The following is a 20620-nucleotide window of genomic DNA, read 5'->3' on the forward strand; positions in this document are numbered from 1 at the left end:
ATGTGCTGTATTCATCTGCATCAGTTTCCCATCAACAGATTGGAATTTATTACAAGATGATCTTATTTCACTTTTTGAATCTATTTGGTTTACTTGCTAAATCCTGAAATCAGCTGGGGAACCTAGCAGAGAGAAATATTCTAAAATATGAGTCATTTATTAGTCCCAAAGGTTCTTAATATAAAACTATACAGCTCAACAAGGACAAAGTCCAGCAAAGTAGTGAATGTTCTCATTTCTCATTGATGTCAGCGAGAGTTGAGGGTTCTCAGTGCTTTCCAGAAAGCATTCTGCACCTGGCAGGATTGACACTAAAATAACTTCTTACACAGTAATTCAAACTGTTGTGGCTAGCTACCACTCAGGAGGTTTGTCATCCCACAAGATGTCCATCAGTCCTTACTGAGGAAATCATGGCTCGGAAAATCCTTTTAGATCCTACCCCTACCCTACCCTGCCCTCACCCCACCCCCACCCCAAAAAAGTGTAACATGTGCACTTATATGCATGTCATCAAAAGACATTATATGTCTCTGGATCTAAGGGAGGAAGGAAAATGCACTGTGGAAAGGCACCCCATTGAAAACACTGCAGTGGTAGACATACCTACATTGAAAATAATATATTGCACGTATGTGTTCTGTCTATGGTTACAGCACGACTGACGCAAGAAGCGAGATTGCCAGTGGTTTAAGCCGCACATCTGATTCACCCTAAAATAACTATAATTTGCTGTGCACTGAACTCTAAGTATTATTTTCCTTCATTGTCCACCTTTCCCATGTTATAGTAAGTAGAACTATTATTAAGCTAATTGACTTGCAACAAGGGAGAAATTACCATCTTTAGCACAGAAAATGAGAATGTGTATTAGAGCCAGTGGATCCTGCTATTTCTTAATGTGGGCCTTGTGAATAGTTAGACTTTGGAACTACTGAAGCAGATATAAAAGTAAAGGCATTCAGGGTCAGATCCTCCAGTCCATTAACTGCTTTGTGTAATATCTGTAAGCTAGACTGTACCTGTTAGGCACAGCCCACATTGCCCCAGAAGGAGCATTGAGATGCAGGTGCCTTCCAGAGCTCTCTGAAGTGCATGGGGCAGTACACCTCCTACTACACCCCTTTATGGAACACAGTCTGCCCTCTGCATGTTGATTCTACTCTACATGCTACTCCCGCTCCACAGAATGGTGTGGAGGAAGGCCGGGCAATAGCCTCACCTCTTCCCCATCCCTTCCTGCCCATTTTGGAATTCCTTGTACTTCCAATAATGCTTATGGCAGCACTTCTGAGCTCCCATGAGCTTAGGAACAGAAATTCTTCTTGGACCCAAACTGGGAAACTGCAACAGAGGAGTTAAGTGACTTACCCAAGGTCACAGAAGTAATATGTGATAAAGCTCAATATAAAACTCAGATTTCCTGACTCAGTCCAGTTCTTCATCCACTGGACCAGATATGTAATTGTATTATTTTAATAAATGTTCCAGGATTCTAGTAGGTTTTGTGGAGAAAATACATTCCACTGTGTAAGTTAAATTAAACTAACTGGATCTATATCTTTGCAAATAGACAAGTCAATGGCAGCTGTGAGACAATGCTGTACAACTTTTGCCACACAGCTCAAAAAGGAATGTCTCTTAACCAATTTAAAAATATATATATTCAAGTGTAGACTGCAACCTAATTCATTATTCTGTCATTTTGTGAGTCTAATAAAGCAAGAACAGCTGTTAGAGTTTCTGATTACCTGAAACTGAACTCTTCTGAGAAATATGGAGACAATATCTGAACTGCAAACACAGTGTACACAATGCAAAATTAATTGGAAAATAGGTGGTCTGAGAGTTAGACATACACTTGTGGCCTGTAAACATTTGTTCAGCAGCTAAAATAACAGCAATATATTAAACTTGTAATGCATCTCCTTCTAGCACCTAACAGAGAGAGACTAATTAATCATCAATCATATTTTTTAAAGTGCTGAATTTACTGTATTGAATTATAAACCCTTAATTCTGCCCTGGTATATTAGTGCACAACATATGACATGAATTTGAGGGCAAAATTGTGCCCATGACAAAAATGTGTAAGTGAATGGTTTAACAATAAGAAAATGAGTCAATTAAAGTTAAATTGCTCAAAGATGACAGCAGTGCCTAATCTAGGAGAAATGTGTACCTATCAGCCTTTTCTGTTATGGCTAATCTGGTCCCAGGTCCAAAATGTAAAAATAGTGAGAACTTCGTTATACAGTTTACTTGCTCTTTATTTCTGTGTTATTGTTACTTAACTAACTGCAGCCACATCCAACATTCCTGTGTGTAAGTAACTCCTACCGAAGTCAATTAGAGTTATTTGTGCATGCAGATTGCAGGAAGAATAGTGGGCCTAATCTAAACCTATGCAAAATATTTGTATCCAAATTTGAATATGCTCAGATTGAGATTGAGGTTTGGTATGTTTTACAGACCTGAGAGGAGGATGTTTGCACAGTGGGAAAATGCACAAACTCCACTCCAATATCCCTACTCAAGCCAGCCAGACTCTCTCCTTCTCTCCCTATCAGTTATTCACAATAATTGAACAAGCCCCAGGACCCACACTACTTTTCATGGTAAACTTCTCCTCTATTGCAGTGTTCCTTGGTGTGGTCTCCTCTCCTTTCTGAAGGGAGAGGATGATTGAGGCAAGAAAGTGGAAACAGGGAAGGATAAGGGAGTGCTCACACATACATCCCTAAAAACAACACTGAGGGGTCCCCAAAGTTTGTTGAATGGAAGGCAGAATGCCATGTAGGAAGGGGGCTACTCTACTTTTCTCAGAAAAAACTCCTGCCTGTATAAATGTTGTGGAAACTCAACTAAGAATTTCCTCACTTTCTCATTGTTAATAGGTACAACAATGTTGTTTTGAATTAATAGACATTTATTAAAATCTCTACTTTAAAATAAAGTTTCTCTTTCTCTGGAAGCATGGTATTTTTTTAGTGTTTTCATTTTATGTAAATTATTTGTCAAATATATATTGTTCTTGGTGCATAAATTAGAGCATTTCAGTTCATCTTTTTCTTGCATGTGTCATTTAATAGTAGAGACCCAATCACAAGCTAAATGATCATTATTGACCTACAAGCTGTTGCACCCAGCTGGGAAGAACTGTTGTAACAAAGTCATTTCCATCACAATAAGCAATGCAGAATTGCATTCAAAAAGATAAAAGCTATATCTTTGGGATGCTTGTCCTGTTTCCCTTCATTTCTTCAGCACCAACCAGAAGCCAAAAGGAACTTCTGATCAGCTACCTCGAGGGTTTGGAAGGAGAGGAGAACGGAGAGAGCACTTTTGCCACTCTTATTCTGTGGAGGAAAGAAAAGGGAGATGCTGACAAGAAGCTGATTATACAGTTACCCAGAGGGCTCCTGTGCGGAAATAGAACAGAGGAGGGCACCTTTGCCACTGTGATTCAGAGAGGGGTGGGAGCAAGAAAGGAGTTGCTGCCCAGAGGCCAGGTTTAGTCCCAAACTATCATTTTAAAGATTGTCTCTATTCAGTTTCAGTCCCCTTATGACGGATATTAAATCCCATGGAGAGTGTGCAGTGAAGTGCAACCAAGATGATAGTTTCTTTATGAGGAAAGGCTAAGAAGGGTGAACCTGCTTGTACTGAAATACAGACAATGCTGAGATGCCATAAGAGGGCTTGATAGAATAGACTAAAATAGGATGTTTTCACTGAAGGACACAGACTAAAATGCAGGCAGGTTAGAGTAAACAGGAATTCATTCAGAGCTGGTTCACTTTAAAGAAGGAGATGGAGAAATAGATGAAGCTTCATTTATATCTCATGGGATTGCTCAGAGGTGCAAGATTATTGGGGCAGGATTATAGCACAAATTATGTGAGTTGCTGGATTTAGCCTCCCTAAAACTCACATATGTTCCAGTTAGATTTCCCAATTAGTGGTGTGGCTTTTCGAGAGAATAAATTTTACCACATATTTGCTAACAACATAGTAATTATTACCTAGGATGGAAAAAGAAAGCATTCCCTTTTGTTAAAACTTGCTACACTAGAGTTTGGGGCATTGTGGTAATGGAAAAAAAATTCATCAAAATAAAACTCAACAAGCAAGAAAAATAATAATAATCAGTGCCCAGTCATGAGACTGCACGCCCAGGAATAGAAGTCAGGGGGCATAAGAAGCCTCCTTTGCCTTGGCTCGCCACATTCCCAGCACCTTGCTGGACAGCTACTCCCCTTTATGCACAGGTGTGTGGGAAGGCAGGAATGGGAAATAGGCAGAGTCTTGGCTCTGCCCTGCAACACGCCAGCCTGTGCAGCTGAGCCAGTGTAAAGGGAAATGTAAGATACCAAAAGGGCTGGTGCAGATCACTTCAGCAAGGGGGGAGCAGGGACCAGATTGTGACTCTCAAAGTGGCCACAAAGGTGCTGTAGATCACCCTCAGAGAATTCCCCCAATGTAGACGAAAGTTCCCTGGCAGGTATAGAGTTTGCATATCTGGCTCTGCTTCACTTCTCCTAGAAGCCCCTGGTGCATGATGCAGATCAGGTTTGTTCCCGGGGAAATGAGTGTTGCCGGAACACTGCTACACTCCAGCTATTCATAGTTGCCAGAATGGCCTACAGGGGCCTTTTGTAGATGGACATAGACTCAGGCAACCCACATGCTGATCTGACCTGTGCAGGGGGCTGCACTGACTCTTAGCAAGCCCCAATATAGGAGAGGGGCAATTGCCACCCCTTACTTCCAGTTCTGTGCAGCACTCAGGTCAGATACACTGGTGTCCTGAGCCCTAGGTCACTAATTTTTCTTTATTTTCAATGTAGCACAAGATGGAGTCATTATTTTACATTTTCACAAATACTTATGGGTAGGGCCCTACCAAATTCACAGTCATTTTCGTCAATTGCATGGTCAGAGGATTTTTAAAATAATAAATTTCATGATTTCAGCTATTTAAATCTGAAATTTCACAGTGTTGTAACCGTAGGGGTCCTGACCCAAAAAGAGTTGGGGGGTGCGGTACTGCTACGCTTGCTTCTGCGATGCTGCTGGCAGTGGCGGAGCCTTCAGAGCTGGGCGGCCAGAGAGTGGCAGTGCCAGTGGCTAACCGGGAGCCCAGCTCAGAGGGCAGCACAGATGTAAGGATGACATAGTATGGTATTGCCACCCTTACTTCTGCGCTGCTGCCTGCAGAGCTGGGCCCTCAGTGAGCAGCCGCCACTCTCCAGCCACCCAGCTCTGAAGGCAGAACAGAAGTAAGGGTGGCATTGCTGTGACCCCCCCTAAAATAACCTTGTGACCCCCCTGCAACTCCCTTTTGGATCAGAACCCACAATTTGAAAAACACTGGTCTCCCCCATGAAATCTGTATAGTATAGGGTAAAAGCACACAAAAGACCAGATTTTATAGGGAGGAGACCAGATTTCGTGGTCTGTGACGCGTTTTTCATGGCTGTGAATTTGGTAGGGCCCTACTTATGGGCCTTATTCAACAGGCAGTGGGACTGGCAATGACTTTAATAACTGCTCACTTGAAGCATATCTATAAATGTGGAGGACACTACTGTTTAAATTTTCCCTGACACAAAATATCAACAACAAAGAGTCCCGTGGCACCTTATAGACTAACAGATGTATTGGAGCATAAGCTTTCGTGGGTGAATACCCACTTCGTCAGACGCATGCGAAGTGGGTATTCACCCACAAAAGCTTATGCTCCAATACATCTGTTAGTCTATAAGATGCCACAGGACTCTTTGTTGCTTTTTACAGATCCAGACTAACACGGCTACCCCTCTGATAGAAAATATCAGGTAATTTGTAATACGTTGGATTTAGTTATAGAAGTAAAGAAGACACTGTTTGTCATATAAAGATATTGTATATGTCATGTATTTGGTAACAATAAATATGGCTTTCTGTAAAGTTTTAGTTATCTGAGTTTTAAACTGGTATTTGATCATCTCTCTTTTGTTGTAAATATTTACTCACAAAGTATTTATAGTGTAAGAATGATGGCAAAACTCAAATTGACATCTCTGTTGACATTTTTCCCCCTCATTGACAGTGCTTCATATATTGAAGATGATTTATTATGATCTATTCAGCCCATTTTTTTAACCTCCACTCTATAACATTCTTAAAATTATAGTGATATTCCCTTCAGGGAAAGAATAATACATATTTTCCCTGAACTAATAACCTTTTCAAGTTCTCTTCCTTTTTTCTTCCAGTGCAGAGCTGAAGTTGTGACAGGTAAGGAATTGCCAGGAGATGAACTGACATTATAAATGTCAGAGGTCAGTACAGGTGTAGGAAAGAGAGAAGCTGCCAACAAAGCAAGCAACATTTTTGTGGAAACATTCCAATTATATCTTTGTTGAGCACAACAGTCCTATTGCTGGTCTGCTCATGCTTTCAGAACTAAAAATAATAAAGGACATTTGAAAAGGTTACACATTTGGCAAAACTATGTATTATGCCTTGCCTAAAGGGAATATTGCCATCTATTACAAAATGTTACTGTCCTAGCTTAAAAAGGAAATTGTGTGCTAATAAATTATCTCTCAGTGTATCTCCTTATCCTTCTGAAGTAGCACAAAATGAAACCCCAGGCTTGAGTCACAAGGCAAGAGGTGTCACAAAATGACACTCATTAAACAAATGTTCTGTGAAACAATGCATTCGCTTATTGCAAATGTTGCATAATGTTCAGGTAGAATTCCAAAACTAGAAATGCTAAGCTTTAAAAATATTGTGTGTCTGACAAAGCCACAATGCTTTAAAATACTTTGAAACCAAAACAATACAAGGTCAGCTTCTTACACTGTAGACCTCAAATTATCTCCCTCCCCCTACCCTTTTGTTTCGTTAAGATTTGAATTCCTTCACACAAAGCAATAACATTAGTTTCTGAAGTGGTTTTAGAATCATTCCCTGGAAATGTCTTTTGTTAAAAGGAGGGCTCGTTGCAAGTTTCACTGTCAATAGAACAGAAATGAATCTACAAGCAGGATTAGAAGACTTTTTGAAATACTGTCAAATTTCTCATAGAAGCAAGGCTGTAGAATGTGGCTTTGCACTGGTTTCTCAAAAACAATGGGTGGGAATTTCACTCTTCTAAAGGGTAGGGAATTGCAAGTTATTTTGTGAGCACAAGGCAGAATCAGTGAAAAACTATTTTTCATATTGTGAAAATGAAATATTTTGCAAATTGAGTTCTGATTTTGCAGCCTTTATATGAATACTCCTAGTGAGCCCTGGCCTTTGTATGGCTGTATATTTATACTGTGTTCATCAACATGGTATCTGGGCACCCAATATTGCACCTCCAATTCATGAGTGCAACTCCTGTAGGCCTCAGTTGAGGAACTGAATCTATGTATGGGCCTGATCTTGTAACCCCTTACCCACGTGAGTAGTCTTTACTCAGACAATCCCACAGAGGTGTCTCCTAAGGATGTGATCCTATGAGATTATGGGTGCTTCCTATGAGGAATTCCTGTGGAATCTTGTGGACTAGAGCACCCTCTGTTCCTTCTGGGTTCTGACAACACTACTGAGTCTAATGACCTCAGCTCACAATACTCATCTGAGTAACAGCTGCATGATCAAGCCTTAGGAAAGTAAAATACAAGCAAATTCATCAGCTCTTAGGAAATCAAGCAAAAATTTTCATTGCAAATATTTCATACAAAATTATTTGAAAATTTTCTGATTTGCTGCAAGAAAATGTCCCCCTCTTCCCCATTTCTAATTTGACTATGTGCTTATTGTTTGATGAAATATCTCTAATAAGCAGTTGGACATTGTCAAAGGATTTACTACATCAAATAATTGTTTTTGAGAATTTAGGCCAGTTAATTAGACTGTTTGCCCTCAAAGAGCTCACAATTTCCCAAACTATCAATCTCTTATTTTTATATAACACCATTGGTATGGTAGGGTGCTTTACAGGCACATGGGAAGATGAGTTCTCTACCTTAATAATGTACAGCTTAAATAATATTTGGATCACAATATTTATAACACTAAAGGTCTGATATCCTCTTGTTCTCCAAGTACTCCCTCTTCCTTTAAAATAACATCCAGATTTTTTGTTTGTTTCTAGCCCCTGCTGCATGTATATTTCACATTAAGAGGTACATGTGTGTGCTATTTTTGCAATGCTGCTCCTTTGCCCATCTGCACTGCTATAATAAGGTTGCTGTGAATATTATACAATTTGGTAAAAGTATGCACCACATTCTCACATCGAGTAGTGCCTTACTCCATAAATAGTCCCTTTGATTTCAGTAAGTCCACTTGAGGAGAAAAATTCTGTTTAGTGAGACTGGTGGTAGCCTCTCTTCCTATGTGAACAAAACCACTGGCAGTTCTAAATGGCAGTAGCGTTCAAAAACAAACTTCGTTATGGCTGCACTGCCATCTAGTGACACAATAAGAGAAATGTACTTCATTTTATTTTATTTTTAAAGATCAGCATCTTCATGACCCATTTGTCCAACTATGGGAATGATCGCCTGGGGTTGTATACCTTTGTGAATCTAGCCAACTTTGTTCAGAGCTGGACCAACCTGAAACTGCAAACTCTGCCTCCAGTCCAGCTGGCTCACAAGTACTTTGAGCTCTTTCCTGAACAGAAGGACCCTCTCTGGCAGGTAGGATTATAAAAGAAGAGATGAACAGAGAATATTTTTCTCTTATTTGTTTGTGAAGAATTTTGTTTTAACTTCCCATCAAACAAAATGGTGATACTAAATAGTTTCATAATCACCTGCTGAATTTTAAAGATTAAGGTAATTGTTTTCTCCTGTCATTAACAGATTGTCTTAATCTGCATCTAAAAAGAGAGGACAATTTAAAGATGTTAGGAATTTGTTTCTCATTTTATTGCTGACTGCACCTGATATTTACAAATACAGTAAAGACTTTATTGTGTAATTCCTCCCATATCTTGGGTTATTTTGTAACTAACAGGAATGAAGCAACTTAAACATCTTTTAAAAATAATTGATATTTTGCCATTAAGGAAATTGTATCTCTTGCCATGTGCAGTAGCAGAGGAGTGTATCCTACTAACTGGAGAGAGGATTAAGGCTCACTGGTGCCTAGACACTAGTACAGGGGTTGGCAACCTTTCAGAAGTGGTGTGCTGAGTCTTCATTTATTCACTCTAATTTAAGGTTTCGCGTGCCAGTAATACATTTTAACATTTTTAGAAGGTCTCTTTCTATGTCTATAATATATAACTAAACTATTGTTGTATGTAAAGTGAATAAGGTTTTTAAAATGTTTAAGAAGCCTCATTTAAAAGTTAATTAAAATGCAGAGCCCCCCGGACCGGTGGCCAGGACCCGGCCAGTGTGAGTGCCACTGAAAATCAGCTCGCGTGCTGCCTTTGGCTCACGTGCCGTAGGTTGCCTACCCCTGCTCTAGTATGACTGGCCTACTAGAAATAGATTAAAAAGTAATTCACAAAAAGGGTGGGAACTGGCCAAGGAAGAAATTTACCAATATTGGGCCTAATTAATTGATGGTATCAACTCCATTGATTTAATTATTTTTACTTAAAAGTGAGCAAACTGAAAATATCAGGATGTGATTACCATATGCTGCAGTCTGCACTGACCCTGGAACTGACACATATTCAGTGAATCACCTAATCATTACACCACAGTCATTGAAGATACAGAAAAACAACTGATGGAACTAGTGAACATTGCAGCGTTGCTTGTGAACAAAATCGGGGACAGTTCAATTATTCCAGTGTAATATTTTTCTTTAGTGTTGAACTAATCTTACACATTAAAACTAAAGCTGCCTAAATATTGTAGAAAATTGTCTCTGAATATTCATTCTGACAAATGAATTCACTTTCAGTGTGATCCTATTCCTTTTTGGTTGGCTTTACAAGAATATTCCTAAGGACAAGCTTTACTAAAGCAAATATCCTCAAAAAGCACAATTTAAACTTGAACACTCAAATGTTTTCCAATAGCGGATTTTGAATTACATGCCTAATCAATAGGTGTGAGTGTCAAATTTAAAATTTAATACTTCAATACACAGCTTGAAATTCACACTGCTGTTATTTCGTTAAATAAAACATCTAATCAGAGAAGAAAAACAGTGCCATGTGACTTATGTAACAAACTGAGCATGAATTTCATAAATTTGCAATGTACTGTGCCTGAATGACCTGCAGATTTAGAATTATTTATTGAAAAAAATTGCAAATAATTTTGAATAAAAAGTACTGACAGTGTTGCAGTTTGTTTGCATACAATTCATATGAAGTTCCTTACTTCTGCTTTAAAACATTTGCACTAAATTGTAACTGCCAGGACATACAGTGTTACTATTCATTTTACAACAAATTATATTACCAGCATATTTGTTGGTTTTGCTGGTGTAATCCAGAAGATTCTTAAAAGAAAGGGCGGGGGAATCAGACTTCTTTTAGGCTTATCAGGTATATATTGCTAAGCAGCAGAACTAAGACCGATCTGCGTACACAAGCAGTATTTTGACTTCTCCTTTATTTAGTGACAGTACTAGGTTCCACCTTATGCCCATATATGAAAGTGGTAGCAAAATGAACCCTAGTATGAAAGTCTTTTTGCATGCTATTAAACACCTGCATATTTTTTACTTTGAAGAGTGTGGTAGGCTGAGCATACTCTATTCATGCCAGTTGGAGATGCACAGAAATTCTGGATACCTACATTTGAATGCAGAGGATCAAAACAAAGTTTTAAAGCTGTAATCAGCCACTCATTCATTTTAAAAACTGCAGCCTGTCTTAGGGTCTTAGCTGTTATATAAGGGTAAAAGAGAATGAATTGGCAATTAGAGAACGTCATTAGTGATTTAAGTACAATTCCATTTTTATGCAAGTGATCAAATTGCTCATTTTGAATGGTTCTTACATCTAAAGTACAATGGACCAGATTCACTCCGGGCATAATTCCACTGAATGCAAGCATCAGGAATGGATTTGTCTGTTAAACCAATGTCTGTTTTGAACTTGGATGGATATATACATAGAAGGAGATCACAGTGAAAACAACATTTTTTTTAATACAGTTGCTTGAACGTTCCTCTTTACACAGAGATGAATTCAGAGCGGCTGTTCTCTGTTACATTGTAGATCTGGAGTAAATCCGTTTACACCACTGTAAGTGAGATCAGAATTTGTCACATAGCATATTGGTATCCATAATAAAGGAGCAGATAACATTTCCTACTATGATTTCTTGTAGACCGATAGATCCTGGAGATTTATGTATGTAGGGCAAAAACTGAACAAATATAATTACAAATAAAATTCTCAGATATTGCTTTTGTCCTACTTAGAATCCCTGTGATGACAAGCGGCACAGAGATATCTGGTCTAAAGAAAAAACCTGTGATCGATTACCAAAATTCCTGGTTATAGGACCCCAGAAAACTGGTGAGAGTTTACTGCATTTTAATGAGTCTGGTGATATGCAAATTCAAATTATTACAATAGAGAATTAGTTTTAATCACTCCGAGCTTTGTATAAACCTTGATTATCTGATAGCACTTTTTATTTTCTGACATTATCCAAGGTACAATAATGTAAGTGATAAAAACATGTTACACAGACAATGTAGATGTAGTGGAGAGTGTTGGATTTTTCGTAGGGTTTAACTGAGAAGTGATCTGATTAACACTCTGATAAACAGATCAAGTGGTGACTGAGTGATTGACAGGATTTTATCAAAGCTGAGAGAGAAAAGGACAGTAATTTTTCAAAACATGTACACAGTCCCATGGCCCCCAAGCTTCAACCTGTCCTACAGGAAAAGTGTGTCTTGTTTACAGCAAGTCAGTGTTATTCAGTGGAATTTACACTGCAAGTCAGGAAATCCCTACAGGACAGGTAGAATTGTAAGGCTGCAAGACTTTATTCATTAAATTTATAGTTGCTTCTCTTTGTGATCAGAAAATGGCACATTTTTTATCTACTCCCTTTCATATGCCACCAACCACCTACTGTTAATATATCTAACAAGAGCTTAAGTGGCTGGAGTTTAAGTCAATCTTTTTTGTGACAACTTCAGCACAGATACAATAATTTGTTTTTAAAATCAAGTTTTAAAAACATTAATAGGTGTATCATCAACAGTGATGCTCCTGTATTCAGTATTAATTGTACAAATTTCTTTAAATGTTTTTGGTTAAGAATTATAGGACCAGGATTTCAGCTGGTGTAAATCAGAATAGAATCATTGAATTCAATGGAGCTATGCTGGTTTACACCAGGTGAGGATCTGGCCCACAGCTTATATATGCTTTGTTAACCTTTGGACTTTCATCCTATTTTCAGGTACCACAGCTTTGTATTTGTTCCTGATTATGCATCCTTCCATCATTAGTAACTCCCCCAGCCCAAAAACCTTTGAGGAGGTACAGTTCTTTAATAGAAATAACTACCACAGGGGGATTGATTGGTAAGATGGGTTATTAGTATAAATATAAAAGTTTATGTACTGTGCACAATACAAAAATGGCATTACACTTTGTAATGTGTGTCTACACATTTTGAAAATGACTACTACTACCCTTCTAAAATGATATTTAAATACACATAAATTATGGTGGAGGGTAGGGATATACATTGGAGGGTAGGGATAGGATACAGAGGGGCCTAGACAAATTAGAGGATTGGGCCAAAAGAAATCTGATGAGGTTCAACAAGGACAAGTGCAGAGTCCTGCGCTTAGAAGGGAAGAATCCCATGCACTGCTACAGACTAGGGACTGAATGGCTAGGCAGCAGTTCTGCAGAAAAGGACCTGGGGTTACAGTGGACAAGAATCTGGATATGAGTCGACAGTTTGCCCTTGTTGCCAAGAAGGCTAACGGCATTTTCGGCTGAATAAGTAGGGGCATTGCCAGCAGATCAAGGGACGTGATCATTCCCCTCTATTCGACATTGGTGAGGCCTCATCTGGAGTACTGTGTCCAGTTTGGGGCCCCACACTACAAGAAGGATGTGGAAAAATTGGAAAGAGTCCAGCGGAGGGCAACAAAAATGATTGGGGGCTGGAGCACATGACTTATGAGGAGAGGCTGAGGGAACTGGGATTGTTTAGTCTGCAGAAGAGAAGAATGAGGGGGGATTTGATAGCTGCTTTCAACTACCTGAAAGGGAGTTCCAAAGAGGATGGATCTAGACTGTTCTCAGTGGTACCAGATGACAGAACAAGGAGTAATGGTCTCAAGTTGCAGTGGGGGAGGTTTAAGTTGGATATTAGGAAAAACTTTTTCACTAGGAGGGTGGTGAAGCACTGGAATGGGCTTCCTTAGAGGTTTTTAAGGTCAGGCTTGACAAAGCCCTGGCTGGGATGATTTAGTTGGGGATTGATCCTGCTTTGAGTAGGGGGTTGGACTAGATGACCTCCTGAGGTCCCTTCCAACCCTGATATTCTATGATTCTATGGTAACCTCAGTCAAAAACACAGTAAATGCCTAAGATTTTTATCTTCCCTCTAATGCAGCATATAAAGAGATATCTGTTCTCAACTTGAGGCAGTACTAATCTTAATCTTAATGAGAATTACATGTATGTCTCAGGATGTTAATATACTTAGAATGTGTGAATAAGAGAAAAAGGAAAGCAATGTATGTTTCTTAATTATACATCTCTTTAGGGATGATATTCTCATACATTTCTCTGGCAGGTGCTTTGTTTCCTATTTACACATGTTTTTGAAGCTATGACAATACAAATAATATTATAAATTGAGTATAAGATAGCATGATTAATATTTCAGGTTAAATATCTTATTTCTAAAATACTGAAAAGAGAAATCTAATGAAAATTTCAGCCACAAGCAGTTTGTTCTTGGCTTTAAATGGAAAATAGAAAATTGCCAGTCCGTTGTGGGGGAGAAATGCTTTTTAAAAGTATTTTCAAGGATCAGATAATGAGGAAAATATTCAGCAGTCAGTAAGGTAGTAAACAGGGATAAGTGAAGAGAAAAGGCTCATCATCACTACCTTATTCCCCCTGGTTTACCCAAGAAGTTATCAAAGAGCTCGACAAAGATACATTTGGTTGGTCTTGCTTTCAAAAAGTGCTGCAGGGTAAAATGTTCAAAGGTGAAAACCAGTAATACAGTGCATTAAGCAGGGAGCACCGATAAAAGATTCTTGATACTCAGTCTTGTTCTTTACTCTCTGGTGTCAGGGAAAAGTTATTGCCTTAGACTTTTTATTCATCCATAAAATTAATAGTGTAAAGGCTGCTATATGTTCCAAGTGGAGAAAATTCACATAGAATTTATTTTAAGGTCTATGGTTTTCATAGAGTTATAATTGTTGCAGCAGATTCTTATTACAAAGTTCTGTGGGTCAGCATTCATTACTGACTGTGAGAAGTCAGTCTGATGGGTGGGAAATAGCTGACAGCTAACCGATAAAATCTGCTGACTATCCACCAATCACACAGACTCTTAGCTATTTTTATGAAACAGCTTTTTATATTTATGTTAGGTGAAATTCACCCCCTTGTAGAGGGCCAACACAAGATCTGTGCAGTGGGGTAAATTTTAACCATTACAGTCAATCCACTCTAAAGAAGTTACTATATATAGTATTTTATATTGTTAACAACAGGAGGTAAAAAGAAAAACACAAAGACCCAAATTTGTCAATTCCCTTTCCCTCCCTCAAAAACAGTGAAAACTGGTATGTTGGTTGTGGATAGACAAGTCTGATGATAATATGACAGGTTGTTGGCAACTAACTAGAACCACATAACTGGAAGAGGAAAAGCTCAGAACTAAACAAACTAAAAAACAGCCTGCTTTGTTTCCACAAAACTGTGATACATAGAATAGTAATTCAGAGGTGCCTTCACCACTTGGAGGACTCTTGCTGAAGAGGTAGTGAGATTTTCTTGCTAAGTTTTTTTGTAACATCTTCATGTTAACAAACTCTTGCCAGATTTGATAACAGGAACCCTGATTCTGAATATTATTTTCTTATGATATTCTGCTGTGGTATAACTGAAATGCCATCATGTGCTGTAATTGGAATAATAAAGCACATTTTTTATAAATAGCAGTGGGCCAGATTCAGAAGTTTTTATTTTTACTCAGTCTTTACTATTGACTTTGATTAGAGTTTTGCCTGAGTAGAAATGAGTGACTACTTCAGGAACTGGCCCACTAATTTAAAGAGGATAAATTGTTTGTACACCTATAACACTTTCTTCTCAGTACAACAAACAAGGCCTTTCATTTTTGAATGTTTTTACTTGACAATGACTGTGTCTGTTATTTTTATGGATTATTCTCTAATATATTTAACATATGCACCCACCCGCCTTGCTTTAGTGTATGCAGGACTTTTGAGTAATTCTGAGGACAGTGTTCCTTTTCTAGGTATATGGATTTCTTCCCTGTACCATCCAATGTCAGCACTGACTTTCTCTTTGAAAAAAGTGCCAACTACTTCCATTCTGAGGAAGCTCCCAAACGAGCAGCTTCCCTGATCCCTAAGGCCAAGATCATCACCATTCTCATCGACCCATCAGATCGGGCATACTCCTGGTATCAGGTAGGGACTCTGAAAAATACAGGCAGGTTCTAGTTGTATTATGTATAAAACAGTTTTTATCTGGGAGCCTCTCAATATTTATGTGATTAAATACTGAAAAAACAAAGGGGTTTGATCAGGTAAGCATTTATTTGAAAACCAGTTCATCACGCAACAATTACCTGAGTACAGAAAAAGCTTCCTATACATATAAACTTGATAATCCATTCTTTTAAAATATATAAACACTGAAGGCCATATTTTTCACAACTCTGGCTGTAATATGTGCATGCAAAAAAAGTGCTTACGTGAATAACTGCATGTAAAGAATGTGCATTTACACAACTAATTGTGCATCTGAGTACCATGCATGTGAACAGTTGCCCAATTTGTGCTTCCAAATATGAGGTATGTACATGCAATTACTCATGGTCTAAGTTTTTTGCAGACACAGAATAAGGCCTGAATTTTGAGTAAGGTTAACTTTTTAAACTTTTGTTAAACTGACCGTAATAAAGGAACATATATAGGGGCCTACCAAATTCACAGTCCATTTTGGTCAATTTCACCGTCATAGGATTTTAAAAATTGTAAATTTCATAATTTCAGCTATTTAAATCTGAAATGTCATAGTGTTGTAATTGAAAGAATCCTGACCCAAAAAGGAGTTGTGGGGAGGTTGCAAGGCTGTTGCAGGACTGCTATCCTTATTTCTGCGCGGCTGGTGGTGGCAGCACTGCCTTCAGAGCTGGGCAGCTGGAGAGTGGCAGCTGCTGGCTGGGAGCCCAGCTCTGAAGGCAGCAGTGCAGAAGTAAGGATGGCATGGTATAGTATTTCCACCTTTACTTCTGTGCTGCTGCTGGCGGGGCATCTGGCCACAGCTGCCACTCTCCAGCTGCCCAGCTCTGAAGGCAGTGCAGAAGTAAGGGTGGCAATACTGTGACCCCCCTGCAACTCCCTTTTGGGTCAGGACCCCCAATTTGAAAAATGCTGGTCTTCCCCATGAAATCTGTATAGTATAAGGTAAAAGCACACAAAAGATCAGATTTCACACTCCAACTTAAATCCAATATCAGCACCAAATATTTTGTTAATTACACCCAATAAAGTTTAGTACTGTATTTTACCTCAGAGTTCAATCAATACTACTGAAGTACCATTCTTACTACCATTCTCTTTTTGGCATCATAACAAACAAGCCAGGTTAATGTTGAAGGGGAACTTTGAATATCTTAAACTCAAATTTCAGAGTGGTAGCCGTGTTAGTCTGTATCAGCAAAAAGAACGAGTACTTGTGGCACCTTAGAGACTAACAAATGTATTTGAGTATAAGCTTTCATGGGCTAAAACCCGCTTCATTGGATCCATGCAGTGGAAAATACAGTAGGAAGATATATATACATGGAGAACATGAAAAAATGGGTGTTGTCATACCAACTATAATGAGACTAATCCATTAAGGTGGGCTATTATCAGCAGGAGAAAAAAAACTTTTATAGTGATAATCAAGATGGCCCATTTCCAACAGTTGACAAGAAGGTGTGAGTAACAGTAGGGGGAAAATTAGCATGGGGAAATAGTTTTTACTTTATGTAATGACCCATCCACTTCCAGTCTTTATTCAAGCCTAATTTAATAGTGTCCAGTTTGCAAATTAATTCCAATTCTGCAGTTTCTCGTTGGAGTCTATTTTTGAAGTTTTTTTGTTGGAGAATTGCGACTTTTAGGTCTGTAATTGAGTGACCAGGGAGGTTGAAGTGTTCTCTGACTGGTTTTTGAATGTTATAATTCTTGACATCTGATTCTGGTCCATTTATTCTTTTGCTTAGAGACTGTCCGGTTTGGCCAATGTACATGGCAGAGGGGCATTGCTGGCACATGATGGCATATATCACATTGGTAGATATGCAGGTGAACGAGCCTCTGATGGTGTGGCTGATGTGATTAGGTCCTATGATGGTGTCCCTTGAATACATATGTGGACAGAGTTGGCAACGGGCTTTGTTGCAAGGATAGGTTCCTGGGTTAGTGTTTTTGGTGTGTGGTGTGTGGTTGCTGGTGAGTATTTACTCCAGGTTGGGGGGCTGTCTGTAAGCAAGGACTGGCCTGTCTCCCAAGATCTGTGAGAGTGAGGGATCGTCCTCCAGGATAGGTTGTAGATCCTTGATGATGCGCTGGAGAGGTTTTAGTTGGGGCTGAAGGTGACAGCTAGTGGCGTTCTGTTACTTTCTTTGTTGGGCCTGTCCTGGAGTAGGTGACTTCTGGGTATTCTTCTGGCTCTGTCAATCTGTTTCTTCACTTCAGCAGGTGGGTATTGTAGTTTTAAGAACGCTTGATAGAGGGATTGCAGCAAATGCGGTTGTATCTTAGAGCTTGGCTGTAGACAATAGATTGGGTGATGTGGTCTGGATGAAAGCTGGAGGCATGTAGGTAAATATAGCGGTCAGTAGGTTTCCGGTAAAGGGTGGTGTTTATGTGAACATCACTTAGCACTGTAGTGTCCAGGAAGTGGATCTTTTGTGTGGACTGGTCCAGGCTGAGGATGGAAATTGTTGAAATCATGGTGGAATTCCTCAAGGGCTTCTTTTCCATGGGTTCAGATGATGAAGATGTCATCAATGTAGCGCAAATAGAGTAGGGGTGTTAGGGGACGAGAGCTGAGGAAGCATTGTTCTAAGTCAGCCATAAAAATATTGGCATACTGTGGGGCCATGCGAGTACACATAGCAGTGCCGCTGACTTGAAGGTATACATTGTCCCCAAATGTGAAATAGTTGTGGGTGAGGACAAAGTCACAAAGTTCAGTCACCAGGTTTGCCTTGACATTATCGGGGATACTGTTCCTGACAGCTTGCAGTCCATCTTTGTGTGGAATGTTGGTGTAGAGGGCTTCTACATCCATAGTGGTCAGGATGGTGTTTTCTGGAAGATCACCAATGGATTGTAGTTTCCTCAGGAAGTCAGTGGTGTCTCGAAGATAGCTAGGAGTGCTGGTAGCATAGGGCCTGAGGAGAGAGTCTACATAGCCAGACAATCCTGCTGTCAGGGTGCCAATGCCTGAGGTGATGGGGCATCCAGGATTTCCAGGTTTATGGATCTTGGGTAGCAGATAGAAAACCCCTGGTCGGGATTCTAGGGGTGTGTCCGTGCAGATTTGTTTCTGTGCTTTTTCAGGGAGTTTTTTTGAGCAAATGGTGTAGTTTCTTTTGGTAACCCTCAGTGGGATCAGAGGGTAATGGCCTGTAGAATGTGGTGTTAGAGAGCTGTCTAGCAGCCTCTTGTTCATATTCCGACCTATTCATGATGATGACAGCACTGCCTTTGTCAGCCTTTTTTATTTTATGATGTCAGTTGTTCCTGAGGCTGTGGATGGCGTTGTGTTCTGCACAGCTGAGGTTATGGGGCAAATGATGCTGCTTTTCCACAATTTCAACCAAATTCAAATGTAATTCACAATGAGTAAACAAAACAATAGTAAATGCCTAATACAGTTTAAAAGAACATGGACCTATATCCAGATAGCCAATGGGAATTTAATTTAATTTGAAGCAGAGACGTGCAAATCAAACAAGGTTTAAGGAGTCACGGAAGATTGTGGTACTTATCATCAATGCAGTTAGTTCAAACTTGTTAGAATATAGGCCTGCTTTACTAATAATAATAACAGCAGCACCCTATTGACAAAATTTCGTTCTTAGTAAAACCCGACATCTCATTGTAAGTTATTCAGTAATTACTATATAGTATTCCATCATGCAAGTTTGTACCTCACTTTTTGATCCATGAAATAATAAATACAATTATTTTATCTGTCTTTTTTCTATAAGTATTTCTATAATGCCTATCGCTATGCCATCTAGTTACATACATGGGGTGTTTGAAACTGTGGGATCTGTCCAGAATGGACCAGAACCTGTCCACTCTGTTCTTAATTGTTGCCTCTTATTTCAAAAAGTCCCTTTCTTCTGACTACAATAGGAATTTGACAGAATGAGGAATAAGTAGAAGCTGAATAAGGATCTCAGGATCTATATTTTATTTTATGGATTTTTTTTTTGTTCCTATAAGTAGAAGTTATCTATCTGATAACCATCAGTGAAAGCTTTGCTGGAGTAAGGTCTGAATATAAATCATGTAAGGACTTCAAGATGTGGCTGCATAAGTAGAGGTTACCATATTTGAGTTCGTTATCCTGGGTTTGTTTATGCATAAGCTGCCATTTCATTAAATGAAAATTTAATGTGTGCTAGTTTGCTATGCTAATACTAGTCAGATCTTTTGATAATTAATAGTAGTGTTATTCTTACTTTCTCAACAATTTATCTAATATAGACCAAGGCTTCTTAACTGAAATTCACTTCTAATGTAATTTAATCAGTCACAAACAGGTCCTTTAGACCATTGCCCACATATATTCTGTCCTATTTCTATGACTCTGGACTCCGGTGTCCATGATGTTCTTGTAACTTACCTTTCTTTTGCAGCATCAGCGATCTCATGAAGACGCTGCAGCTCTAAAATTTAGCTTCTATCAGGTGATCACAGCTGGACCTCGAGCCCCATCAGACCTTAGAGCTCTACAGAAGAGATGTCTAGTACCTGGATGGTATGCCACCCATATAGAAAGATGGCTAACTTATTTCCCAACTTATCAGGTGAATAGAGTGTAACATTGTGTCTTATTTCATATGAATTTGATATCTGGGGCTTGGTCTACACTTGCCCCCCAAGTCGAAGTAAGGTACGCAAATTCAGCTACGTGAATAACGTAGCTGAATTCGACATACCTTACTTCGAACTTACCGCGGTTCAGACGCGGTCCACACGCGGCAGGCAGGCTCCCCGTCGACTCCGCGGTACTCCTCTCGCCGAGCTGGAGTACCGCAGTCGACGGCGAGCACTTCCTGGTTCGATTTATCACGTCCAGACCAGACACGATAAATCGAACTAGGAACTTCGATCCCCAGCCGCTGAACTAGCGCGGCAGTGTAGACTAGCCCTTAGATTATTCACTTTTTCG

At 39.3% G+C, this 20620-nt stretch overlaps 1 protein-coding gene across 3 annotated transcripts in view; it reads left to right on the top strand.

Annotated features, from left to right (window-relative positions):
- The window catches only part of LOC135879032 (bifunctional heparan sulfate N-deacetylase/N-sulfotransferase 3), a 96478-nt gene that overhangs the window by 64322 nt on the left and 11536 nt on the right, over positions 1-20620 (top strand). For 2 of the 3 annotated variants that reach the window (XM_065404835.1, XM_065404836.1), the window contains exons 6-10: positions 8505-8687; positions 11386-11482; positions 12384-12507; positions 15447-15621; positions 20085-20255. In XM_065404835.1, the coding sequence (XP_065260907.1) occupies positions 8505-8687; positions 11386-11482; positions 12384-12507; positions 15447-15621; positions 20085-20255 (750 nt within the window). The remainder of the gene's footprint in view (positions 1-8504; positions 8688-11385; positions 11483-12383; positions 12508-15446; positions 15622-20084; positions 20256-20620) is intronic. The other variant, XM_065404837.1, reaches the window with a different exon arrangement.

Source organism: Emys orbicularis, chromosome 5, assembly GCF_028017835.1.
Source record: "Emys orbicularis isolate rEmyOrb1 chromosome 5, rEmyOrb1.hap1, whole genome shotgun sequence".
In the NCBI taxonomy this organism is placed as follows: domain Eukaryota; kingdom Metazoa; phylum Chordata; order Testudines; family Emydidae; genus Emys; species Emys orbicularis.